A 13,716-nucleotide genomic window follows, 5' to 3' on the forward strand; every position below is an offset into this window, starting at 1 on the left:
AGCTAATAAAGACAAACCTTCCCAATATGTTGATAAATATAATACACTCTGTATAACAGCTAGTGAAGACAAACCTTCCCAATATGTTGATAAATATAATACACTCTATATAACAGCTAGTGAAGACAAACCTTCCCAATATGTTGATAAATATAATACACTCTATATAACAGCTAGTGAAGACAAACCTTCCCAATATGTTGATAAATATAATACACTCTGTATAACAGCTAGTACAGACAAACCTTCCCAATATGATGATAAATATAATACACTCTATATAACAGCTAGTGAAGACTAACCTTCCTAACATGTTGATAAATATAATACACTCTATATAACAGCTAGTGAAGACAAACCTTCCCAATATGTTGATAAATATAGCCGCCTTGTTTCTATGCTTATCCCAAGGATATTGTACACAATGTAAAACATTATAGACCAGGTTGCCCACATATTCTGTACGTGGTTTTTACAGCACAGACCAGATTGTACACGTATGTTGGGCGTGATATTACCGCACATAACGGTTTCACACGTATTTTGGACATAGTTATTACAGCATGTACCAGGCTGCACATGTTTTTTGAACGTAGTTTTTACAGCACATCATAAGTTGCACACGTATTCGTGACGTGGTTTTACAGCATAGAACAGGTTGCACACGTATTCTGGACGCGGTTTTACAGCATAGAACAGGTTGTTCACGTATTCTTGACGTGGTTTTACAGCATAGAACAGGTTGTTCACGTATTCGTGACGTGGTTTTACAGCATATAACAGGTTGTACACGTATTCTTGACGTGGTTTTACAGCATAGAACAGGTTGCACACGTATTCTGGACGTGGTTTTACAGCATAGAACAGGTTGTACACGTATTCTTGACGTGGTTTTACAGCATAGAACAGGTTGCACACGTATTCTGGACGTGGTTTTACAGCATAGAACAGGTTGTACACGTATTCTTGACGTGGTTTTACAGCATAGAACAGGTTGCACACGTATTCTGGACGTGGTTTTACAGCACATCATAAGTTGCCCACGTATTCTGAAGAGACTTAGAACACTATTATTTGTACTTTACACACGAAGTTCTGATGATTTACAGTAAACTTACCTACTGATACAAAACTTAACATAAACAACAAAACCACGAATCTAAAATATTAAATGGGTTTGTGGTGTTTCAGTAACAATAAACAGTGAAACCTAATCCACAAAATTGTTTGGTACAGGAAGAACCTTACCTCATGTACAAGAAGTCGGAACCAGGAGAAAATCTAGTTGGAAACGACAGGTTTGAAGGATTTTGTAAAGATCTGGCAGAGCTGATAGCAAAACATCTGAACTTCGATTACATTTTAAAGCTGGTAAACGATTCAAACTATGGTGGCCAAGATCCAAACTCTCCTGCTGGATGGAATGGGATGGTTGGAGAACTTATTCGTAAGGTAGGTCATTACCTCTCGTGCAAGACCTCAGGTAAACCATCATAGTTACGTCAGCTGACACATCAAGTCATGTAGGGGTGGTGGGTTAGAAAGTCCATAGTTACGTCAGCTGAAAGATCCAGTCATGCAGAGGGGGAGTTAGAAAGTCTTTAGTTATATCCAGCATCTAGTTATCTAGTTGTTCTAGCAACTAGATACTGTAACATAAATCCAGTTGTTACCTCCGAAGGTGGACGAAGGTTATGTTTTAACCCCTATGTGTGAGTGTTTGTCAGCAAAGATTTTTCGAAAATGGCTGAATGGATTTCGACGAAATCTGGTTATACACTTGGAATATAACCCAACTTAGAAGTGATTTTTTTTGGGGGGGGGGGGGTCGAGGTCATAGGTCAAGGTCACGAACATATAAATTCCCCCTATCTGTGAACCCGATTTTTCACACTATTAAAAAATAATCGGATTTTAATGAAACTTTGTGGACATATGTAGAGTATTATTTTTGTGGACATATGTAGAGTATTATTTTTGTGGACATATGTAGAGTATTATTTTTGTGGACATATGTAGAGTATTATTTTTGTGGACATATGTAGAGTATTATTTTTGTGGACATATGTAGAGTATTATTTCTCGTTCTGCCAAAAATGGACAAACATTTTTTGGAGAGCCTAATGTGATCAACGCAGCGTGGCGGAGGTAAGCGTTCTACTGAGTGTCGCTCTATTTATTTAATTTTATTAGCTGTTGTACAATATTTAACGTCTTATTTTTTTTTCTACTTTTCTTTAATGAAACAAGCGAAAGTAACGATCCGTAGTTTATAATATTAGTATTAGTATTCCAGTTCATTCGAAATCTACAATACAACTAGAATACTGTTTACAAACTAAAACAAATTGATAGTTTATAAGTAAAAAAAAACATTTCGTCGCTCTAAACAGAAAAACTTTCTTTTTTTTTTGTTCTAATTTCTCTCATCGCTTGGAATTTTGTTTTTTTTTATCAAGACGCTACAAAAAAATAAATCATTCTCAATATCGAACTCTTAGTGCGGAGACTGTTATGTATATTTTTGAACATCAGAACCAAACTTTATAATGTAGAGTTTTCTAAACATTTAACCTACTTTCTTTACGATTCGTCATGACGACAACAGCTGTATATGGTCACGCTATTGTTGTATCAGTTAAACCCCGTCCTTACTATTTGCAGGAGGCGGACATGGCTATCGCCCCTCTGACGATTACCTCAGCAAGGGAACGTGTTATTGATTTCACTAAGCCTTACATGTCTCTCGGTATCAGTATAATGATCAAGAAGCCGATGAAGAAGAAACCTGGAGTGTTTTCCTTCATGAATCCCTTGTCGAAGGAGATCTGGATGTGCATCATCTTCGCCTATGTTGGAGTGTCGGTCGTGCTGTTTCTTGTTAGCCGGTTTTCTCCGCACGAATGGCGGCTCGAGGACACCTTCCTGGGCCAGTCGGTGTCCAACGACTTCTCCTTAATGAACAGTCTCTGGTTTTCTCTAGGGGCTTTCATGCAACAGGGTTGTGACGTCTGCCCCAGGTACGATGTGCCCCCTCTAGTAGATGACTAGTAGCTCTCAACGTGTGTTCAAAATTTAGTTTATGTAGCTTGATCACAATAGATATACATTTACAACGTATGTACCGAGTGACTTCAAACACTCAAGTAAGTATGTTGATTGGAAAAGAAAAATGATGTAGTGTGAAGACCAGGAGAAAAATATAAGATGTAGTGTGAAGACCCCCTGGTCTTCACACTACACCTTATATTTTCCACTAAATTATAAGGTGTAGTGTGAAGACTAGGGGAAAATATAAGGTTTAGTGTGAAGACCGGGGAAAAATATAATGTGTAGTGTGAAGACTAGGGGAAAATATAAGGTGTAGTGTAAAGACTAGGGTAATATAAGCTTTAGTGTGAAGACTAGGGAAAATTATAAGATGTAGTGTAAAGATCAGGGAAAATTATAAGATGTAGTGTGAAGTCCAGGGAAAATATAAGGTTTAGTGTGAAGACTAGGGAAAAATATAAGATGTAACGTGAAGACTAGGGAGAAATATAAGATGTAACGTGAAGACTAGGGAGAAATATAAGATGTAGTGTGAAGGGCCAGTTTAACAGTAAAAAGGTAAGTGGACGTAAAGTTAAAAGTATTGTGAGTATAAAACTAGCCATATAGAGGTTCGGCATTTAATGTTACGTTAAGAGTCCATAGACAGAAAAGCTCGACAAATACAGTTGGCAGATAGGTGTTTCAAAAAACCATCAAAATACAGTTGGCAGAAAAGTATTTCGAAAGTACATAAAATACAGTTGACAAACAAGTTTCTCAAAAGTCCATAAAAATACAGTTGGTAGACAGGTGTCTCAAAAGTCCATAGAAATACATTTGGGAGATAGGTGTTTCAAAAGTTCATAAAATACATTTGGCAGATAGGTGTTTCAAAAGTCCATAAAAATACAATAAGCAAACAGGTGTTTCTAAAGTCCATAAAATACAGTTGACAGACAAGTTTCTCAAAAGTACGTAAAAATACAGTTGGCAGGCAGATGTTTCAAAAGTACATAAAATACAGTTGGCAGACAGGTTTAACAAAAGTCCATAAAATACAGTTGGTAGATAAGCATTTCAAAAGTCCATAAAAATACATTTGGCAGACAGGTGTTTCAAGAGTCCATAAAATACAGTTGGCAGACAGGTGTTTTTGTTCGTTTGTTGTTTCTAGTGTTGTAAGTCCTCAGACATTCTGCTGTGCTACTGGGGGGGGGCAATAGATGTTCCAAAAGTCCATAAAAACACAGTTATATTATGTGAATGAAAAAATACACTTGTGAGACAGGAGTTTGATAAAAATTTATAACAGTTGAACAACACGAAGCAAAAGGTCAGAATGAAAGCTTCTTTATTCAATATAGTTTTTGTTCTGTACAGTAATTAATGCAGTTATGTTAAACTGTGATGATCATTATCACAAAAACACTGCAATCTAAGTACTGTAGTAAAATACATTAACTGTAAAATCAAATCCAGTCTGATCTGCGTTGGGGTTGACAGGCTTTTGATATTTGTTGAAATAATAAAGAGAAAGCAAAAATATTATATGTTCAAACACTATTATTTTTACAGAACCACTTGAAGGTTTTACTATTTAAAGAACCACGATCTAATAAATTTTACAAAACCACTTGAAGGTGTTACTATTTAAAGAACCACGATCTAATAGGTTTTACAGAAACTTTTGAAAGTATTACTATTCAAAGAACCACGATCTAATAAGTTTTACAGAAACGTTTGAATGGTTTCTGTAAAACCTATTAAATCGTGTTTCTTTGAATAGTAACATTTTGAAAGTATTACTATTCAAAGAGCCACAATTTAATAGGTTTTACAGAAACGTTTGAAGGTGTTACTATTCAAAGAGCCACAATCTAATAGGTTTTACAGAAACGCTTGAAGGTGTTACTATTCAAAGAACCACGATCTTATAGGTTTTACAGAAACTTTTGAAAGTGTTACTAATCAAATAACCACGATGAACTTTGCATGTGTCTTCCCGATGAACAAGATTAATGTAAAGGTACATAGACGTTGTGTTTGTTTGTTGTCTCATTTCAATCACTCGTACCTAGGGCAGACGTTAAATGTCTATTACTTGAAGGTTCGTAGAAAAACAGAGGTTCTTAATGAGAAGCTGTGTCGGTACATATTTGTACGATTTGTTTTTTTGTTTTTTTCTATCGTCACACATGTTTGTGATGGCGAAGTATTTTTTTTCTTGTTGTCTAAACATTACTAGTAACAGAGCCAATTCCATCGAGCAAAGTGAATGTTATCTTAATATTTGGAACTTTCAGGTCGATGGCTGGTCGAATCGTCGGAAGTGTCTGGTGGTTCTTTACCTTAATAATAATTTCATCCTACACTGCGAACCTTGCTGCATTCTTAACCGTGGAAAGAATGGTTACTCCTATTAATTCAGCGGAAGATTTGGCCAAGCAGACCGAGGTAGAATACGGCACCCTGATGTACTCTTCAACTCAGGAGTTTTTTAAGGTAAGTCATACACTGCTGTAGTTCAGGGATCTTATTTTATGTACTCTCCAACCCAGGAGTTTTAAAGGTAAGTCTTATATGCTGCGGCTAAGGGATTTGTTGTGTATCTTTAACCCTTCTTTTTAAAAATAAGTTATACATCATGTACTCTCCAACCCATGAGTTATAAAAAATAACTTATACATTATGTACTCTCCAACCCAAGAGTTTTAAAAAATAATTTATACATTATGTACTCTCCAACCCAAGAGTTTTAAAAAATAACTTATACATTATGTACTCTCCAACCAAAGAGTTTTTAAAAATAACTTATACATTATGTACTCTCCAACCCAAGAGTTTTAAAAAATAACTTATACGTTATGTACTCTCCAACCCAAGAGTTATAAAAAATAACTTATACATTATGTAATCTCCAACCCAAGAATTTTAAAAAATAACTTATACATTATATACTCTCCAACCCAAGAATTTTAAAAAATAACTTATACATTATTTACTCTCCAACCCAAGAATTTTAAGAAATGAGTTATACATTATTTACTCTCCAACCCAAGAATTTTAAGAAATGAGTTATACATTATGTATTTTTCATCCCAGGATTTTGTAGCTAAGGGAACTTATCTTATGTACTCTCCAACCCAGGAGTTTTATAAAATACGTTATACAATATGTTATACAGTGGCTGTAGCTAAAGGAAATTATCCATTATTGTCTGATAACTACAGAACAACGACTCTTTCTTAACTGCCTGATACGATGACAAAAAATGGAGTGAAACCCAAATACTTGTACTATAACGTTATCTTTCACAGTTGTATATCACTTGTCTGAGAATATAACTGTAGTAGAAGCTGGAATATTATTAACTGATATAAACACAATTAAAGTGGTATACCTGATACAGGGAAAAACTGTAATATTAACTGATATAACACACTTAAAGTGGTATACCTGATACAGGGAAGAACTGTAATATTAACTGATATAAACACACTTAAAGTAGTCCACTTGATACAGGGAAGAACTCTAATATTAACTGGTATAAACACACTTAAAGTGGTATACCTGATACAGGGAAGAACTCTAATATTAACTGGTATAAACACACTTAAAGTGGTATACCTGATAGAGGGAAGAACTGTTATATTAACTGATATAAACACATTTAAAGTGGTATACCTGATACAGGGAAAAACTGTAATATTAACTGATATAACACACTTAAAGTGGTATACCTGATATAAAAACTAATATTAACTGATATAACACACTTAAAGTGGTATACCTGATACAGGGAAGAACTGTAATATTAACTGATATAAACACACTTAAAGTAGTCCACCTGATACAGGGAAGAACTCTAATATTAACTGATATAAACACACTTAAAGTGGTATACCTGATACAGGGAATAACTGTAATATTAACTGATGTAAACACACTTAAAGTGGTATACCTGATACAGGGAATAACTGTTATATTAACTGATATAAACACACTTAAAGTGGTATACCTGATACAGGGAATAACTGTAATATTAACTGATATAAACACACTTAAAGTGGTACAACTGATACACTTACAGTAACATATCTGATACAAGACTAAACATACAAATAATACAAAGGTATTGGATTACATATAAATCAACCAATCAGCAGGTTTATAAAAATACCTGAATTGTCACGAGTCGCTAAATATCTGGTGTACTTAAACTGCCGGTTTCTAGTGCTAGCAGTCACCACATTCATTAATTTAACTCCTGTGTTAGAAGGCTTATCTTAGCCCAACACAGTCTTGTTTTTAATGTTCATTTGGGAGAGGTAGATTTGGACATCTTCATTAAAATGATGATTTCTAGCGAGCTTCGTATTACGAAGTATACCAAGTCACACACACACACACATATAAAGCTATTGGGGTATTACAAGAGAACAGATTACAAAAGGTCTATAAACCCACGACGGTTACGTTCTTTAATATTTTTCTCCAATTTAACAAAACACGTTGCTTTTGTTGCACACGAAGAAAGATATTGATTTTCCGAGAATAGAGCGGCACGTTTATGGAAATTAAAATAAGAAAAACCTAGTATAAAATGGGGTTAAGTCCCCATGAGCACTTGAAACTCGATATTTTCTGTAAAAGAATTTTTAATGAAGTCAGAAAGAAAAGAGATGAAATGAAGATTAAAGAAAACCAAGAATGATCTACACTGAAGTGATTAACATAACACTGAATAGAAGAAGGTTAACAACTTTGTGTTGATTTTCTGTAAAGACCTCAAACAAAAGAGATCATCTTTATCTTTTACAAAGTTTACTCTGATCCTAAAGTTAGTTGTCCGGCTGTTACATAGAGTTACAGTTGGTAACAAATTCAAACGAAGAATAACTGAGGGCAGCAGTGTAGAGCAAGTTAAACTATCATCAGTTTAGTTGGATCAAGAACCTTATATTGTTGATTTTAATAGTAGAAGTTAGAGTATAATTTATAGTAGGCTTAGTGTATTATAACTTATAATAGGCTTAGCGTATTATAACTTATAATAGGCTTAGCGTATTAGAACTTAAAGTAGGCTTAGCGTATTATAACTTAAAGTAGGCTTAGCGTATTATAACTTATGGCAGACTTAGCGTATTATAACTTAAAGTAGGCTTAGCGTATTATAACTTATGGTAGGCTTAGCGTATTATAACTTAAAGTAGGCTTAGCGTATTATAACTTATGGTAGGCTTAGCGTATTATAACTTAAAGTAGGCTTAGCGTATTATAACTTATAGTAGGCTTAGCGTATTATAACTTATAGTAAGCTTAGCGTATTATAACTCATAGTAGGCTTAATTATGACACACGAAGAACTATCATGTAAATACTGATGTAGATAAAACATGTAAAAAACTTGGATATAAACTGTGAACTAATTGTGATACGTGAAGAACTTGTATATAAACAATAAACCAGATGCGACACATGATTTACTTGTGTATAAACAGTGAACTAGATGTAACACATGAAGAACGAGAGTGCTACTACAGATTTCTAATTACTGTTTTATGCATGAAAAAAAAACTCACCCATTATTTACAAGCAAGCCATAGATTAACGTTTGTTTTCCAGCGTTCCAAAATCGCCGTGTATGCCCGGATGTGGGAGTTTATGAACTCGAGGAAGCACGTGTTTACATCTTCTTATGACGAGGGTATCAGACGAGTCCGAGAGTCCAAAGGCAAGTATGCCTTCCTTCTGGAGTCCACTACTAACGATTATATTAACGAGCGGCAGCCGTGCGACACGATGAAAGTAGGAAGAAACCTGGATGCCAAGGGTTTCGGAGTGTCCACTCCACTAGGATCTAACCTTAGGTGAGAAAGTCTGGTTTACGTAACAAATATTGTCCTCCGGTGGAACAGCTGTAAGTCTACGGGTTCGATTCCACAGCGGCATACACAAAAGATAGCCCTAAATGGCTTTGTTCTAAAATGATCAATCAATCAATCGTGATAAATATCATAGTGAAAAACTAATTATTGTTTGACTCAGATCCTAATCGAGCATAATAGACATTAATTAAAATATAACGATGCATATAACTAAACATTTTGGTTATTATTTAAGGAGTTGTGACGGAAATAATAAACACCTGCTAAACATTGGTTAATGGTGTGTGTACCAGTCTTAATCTGAACAGACGTTAGTGTGTAATGATGAACATAATCAGACATCAGTTGTACATACGTTGATGTGTAATGATGAACATAATCAGACATCAGTTATACAGATGTTGATGTGTAATGGTGAACATAATCAGACATCAGTTGTAGATATGTTGGTGTGTAATGATGAATATAATCAGACATCAGTTGTACAGATGTTGATGTGTAATGATGAACATAATCAGACATCAGTTGTACATATGTTGATGTGTAATGATGAACATAATCAGACATCAGTTGTACATACTGATGTCTGATTATGTTCATCATTACACATCAACATCTGTACAACTGATGTCTGATTATGTTCATCATTACACATCAACGTTGTACATATGTTGGTGTGTAATGATGAATATAATCAGACATCAGTTGTACAGATGTTGATGTGTAATGATGAACATAATCAACATCAGTTGTACAGATGATGATATGTAATGATGAACATAATCAGACATCAGTTGTACAGATGATGATGTGTAATGATGAACATAATCAGACATCAGTTGTACAGATGTTGATGTGTAATGATGTTTTTTACATTTACATTCTGGAAGAAAGTGTTCGTTGAGTAAACGCACTTTATGGTTTATTTTTTATTTTTTGTTAAACGATGAACAGAAAGTAGATGTATTTGTTAAAATCTTCGCGAATAAAACTGAAATTTAACCTTGAACGTAAGTTAAGGTTCATGCCTTTCTCTCTAAAAACAACAAAGCACAATGTTACAGAATGGGCTATCTGTAGTGTGCCCACCGCGTGTATCGAAACCTGGTTTTTAATTTTTTTTTTGCACAGGCTTTTCGAGCTTGTGCATTCGTTAATCTTTAGTTGTGCGTAGCAAAATAACCTAGAAATTAGTTGTTTGGAAAGTTTAACATGATGTTTTAGCTGTTGGTCACAGAATCAAAGAATTAACTGGACAGTTCTTGAAATAGGAATTCAGTTTTAAATGTTGTTTGTTTCCAGAGATCGACTTAACTTGGCAGTTTTGTCACTCAAAGAAAATGGAGACCTGGCTCGTTTGAAGAACAAATGGTGGTACGATCGTAGTGAATGTACAAGTGACAGTGGAAAAGTAAGTAGTGGTGTGTAAATATATGTAGTGGCTGTACAAGTGACAAAAGCTAATCAGATTATTATACAGTTATTTGTACCATTTCAGCTTTGTATTTCTTAGGAATTAACACTAACACAAAACAGCTCTCTAACATTTATTGTTTAAATTTCCAGTAAATACCTGTTTATAAACAAACTCATCTAAAGAAATGATTTATCTTATCGCTTTCATTGCTGCCATCTATCGAAAGTAATGGAAACTATTCAGAAAACTGACTTTCCTATATTGTTGATCTAATGATGATGAATGTCATAAATAGTTTATTTATCGGGTTTTACAGCTTTTCCACTGTCACTTGTACAGCCACTACATATATTTACACACCACTACTTACTTTTCCGCTGTCACTTGTACAGCCACTACATATATTTACACACCACTACTTACTTTTCCACTGTCACTTGTACAGCCACTACATATATTTACACACCACTATTTACTTTTCCACAAATTAGAGTTTTTTATTTCGTCCAAAAGAGTGTTTCTTTGTTTTGATTTGTTTTTCCACTTTTCACTTCTTTCTTCCAGGATTCCTCCCAGAATGAACTTACTTTAAGCAACGTAGCTGGCTGTTTCTTCATCCTGATTGGTGGATTAGTTCTCGCAATACTCGTAGCTTTACTTGAGTTCTGCTACAAATCCAAAACTGAGGCATCTCGTTCAAAGGTCATTCATATATGTTCATACATTAGAAATAGTCCAGAAAAGTGCTTTGGGTTCAAAGGTCATTTAAGTATGTTTATACATTAAAAATAGTCCAGAAAAGTGATTTCGGTTCAAAGGTCATTCATATATGTTCATACCTTAAAAATAGTCCAGAAAAGTGCTTTTGGTTCAAATGCCATCATATATGTTCATACATTAGAAATAGTCCAGAGAAGTGCTTTGGGTTCAAAGGCCATTCATATACATTCACTTCGGAAAATCGTACCTATCTTTTGTGAAACTTTGAAACATTCTATTTTGAGAAAGACTATCTTAAAAATCATCAAAACTATCCGTAAATATACAAAAAGAAGACATTAATATTTTAAATAATATATCATCAAGTCTGGTTCAAACGTTTCAAGGATTTCCAAAAATATTACTGGAGAATATGTGTAACATTATTACAAAACAATCTTATCCAGTTATATCACTAACACATTGTTGGATTCATAGTACGATAATATAGGTAACATTGTTACAAAACAATCTTATCCAGTTATATCACTGACACATTGTTGGATTTATAGGACGATAATATATGTAACATTATTACATAACAATCTTATCCAGTTATATCACTGACACATTGTTGGATTCATAGGACGATAATATATGTAACATTATTACATAACAATCTTATCCAGTTATATCACTAACACATTGTTGGATTTATAGGACGATAATATATGTAACATTATTACAAACCAATCTTATCCAGTTATATCACTGACACATTGTTGGATTTATAGGACGATAATATATGTAACATTGTTACAAAACAATCTTATCCAGTTATATCACTAACACGTTGTTGGATTTATAGGACGATAATATATGTAACATTGTTACAAAACAATCTTATCCAGTTATATCACTAACACGTTGTTGGATTTATAGGACGATAATATATGTAACATTGTTACAAAACAATCTTATCCAGTTATATCACTAACATAGTGTTGGATTTATAGGACGATCATATATGTAACATTGTTACAAAACAATCTTATCCAGTTATATCACTGACACATTGTTGGATTTTTAGGACGATAATATATGTAACATTGTTACAAAACAATCTTATCCAGTTATATCACTGACACATTGTTAGATTTATAGGACGATACGTTAGATTGTACATCAATTCATCTGGTTATAGATAAAAAATACTTCTTAAACTGACTGATAAACCGGAGCACAGGTGAGCAGAAGTTCCAGTAATTTTTCTGATATCCACAGATTAGCATATGCGAAGCAATGAAGTCCAAGCTACAGATATCTCTGACTGGGAATCATTATGAAGGACGAGGAAGGACGGCTTCTCTATAGGTCGGTAGAAAGTTTGTTGTTTGTAAATAATTTGTTATTTGTTAATATTACGTTGTTCAGTTCTACACTGTTGTTTGCTAAGTTGTTTAGTTCTACACTGTTATTTGTTAATATTACGTTGTTCAGTTCTACACTGTTATTTGTTAATATTACGTTGTTCAGTTATACATTGTCGTTTGTTAAGTTGTTCAGTTCTACACTGTTGTTTGTTGAGTTGTTTAGTTATATACTGTTGTTTGTTAAGTTGTTCAGTTATACACTGTTGTTTGTTAATATCACCAGTTGTACATTGTTGTTTGTTAAGTTGTTCAGTTATACACTGTTGTTTGTTAAGTTGTTCAGTTATACACTGTTGTTTGTTAAGTTGTTCAGTTATACACTGTTGTTTGTTAATATCACTAGTTGTACATTGTTGTTTGTTAAGTTGTTCAGTTATACACTGTTATTTGTTAAGTTGTTCAGTTATACACTGTTGTTTGTTAATATCACCAGTTGTACATTGTTGTTTGTTAAGTTGTTCAGTTATACACTGTTGTTTGTTAATATCACTAGTTGTACATTGTTGTTTGTTAAGTTGTTCAGTTATACACTGTTGTTTGTTAAGTTGTTCAGTTGTACAATTTGTGCTAGCTATTCTTTATTTTAGTTGTATCTTTCAGTTTCGTCCCCAGTGACTGCCTATAACGGGATGACCGATTCGCTACACACCCAAGTTTAATGTAAAGAAGAGTTTAAGAAAGATGAAGAACACCAAGTTAAAACACCAAGTTTATGGTATATTAATTGAACATTCTCTGTATTTTGGAAGATTTTCTCACCTAATTACTTTTTTTTGAACACATATATATAATATTCTGTGTGTTTGGATTCACCAATATGGACCACCGTGTTCTCCAATGGATCTTAATTTTCTGCATTTAGTAATTCTGATTTAATTATATCCGACAGTTCTATTGTAGTGCTATAATACGTCTTTTACGAAAAATAACAACAACAGGAAAATCTCAAATAAACTTTATGAAATACATCTGAATGCTTATTTTGTGTAAATACATTATTATAACTCATAGTTAGTGTTAACATGTGGTAATAGTGTGTTCATACTAACACACTAGTAATGTTAAGATGTGGTAATAGTGTGTTCACATTAACACACAAGTAATGTTAAGATGTGGTAATAGTGTGTTCACACTAACACACAAGGAGTGTTAACATGTGGTAATAGTGTGTTCACACTAACACATAAGGAGTGTTAACATGTGGTAATAGTGTGTTTACACTAACACACAAGTAATGTTAAGATGT

General features: G+C 33.7%; 1 protein-coding gene across 2 annotated transcripts in view; it reads left to right on the top strand.

The window, feature by feature from the left end:
• LOC106476177 (glutamate receptor 4-like) overlaps positions 1-13,436 on the top strand; it is a 17,784-nt gene extending 4,348 nt beyond the window's left edge. For both annotated transcript variants that reach the window (XM_022380115.1, XM_022380116.1), the window contains 8 exons: positions 1,237-1,452; positions 2,665-3,020; positions 5,337-5,535; positions 8,659-8,903; positions 10,224-10,332; positions 10,903-11,040; positions 12,322-12,411; positions 13,071-13,436. In XM_022380115.1, coding sequence (XP_022235823.1) covers positions 1,237-1,452; positions 2,665-3,020; positions 5,337-5,535; positions 8,659-8,903; positions 10,224-10,332; positions 10,903-11,040; positions 12,322-12,411 — 1,353 coding nt within the window. In that variant the 3' untranslated portion in view covers positions 13,071-13,436. The remainder of the gene's footprint in view (positions 1-1,236; positions 1,453-2,664; positions 3,021-5,336; positions 5,536-8,658; positions 8,904-10,223; positions 10,333-10,902; positions 11,041-12,321; positions 12,412-13,070) is intronic.
• Positions 13,437-13,716: the final 280 nt, after the last annotated feature.

This window comes from Limulus polyphemus, unplaced genomic scaffold, assembly GCF_000517525.1.
Source record: "Limulus polyphemus unplaced genomic scaffold, Limulus_polyphemus-2.1.2 Scaffold9977, whole genome shotgun sequence".
NCBI lineage: Eukaryota > Metazoa > Arthropoda > Merostomata > Xiphosura > Limulidae > Limulus > Limulus polyphemus.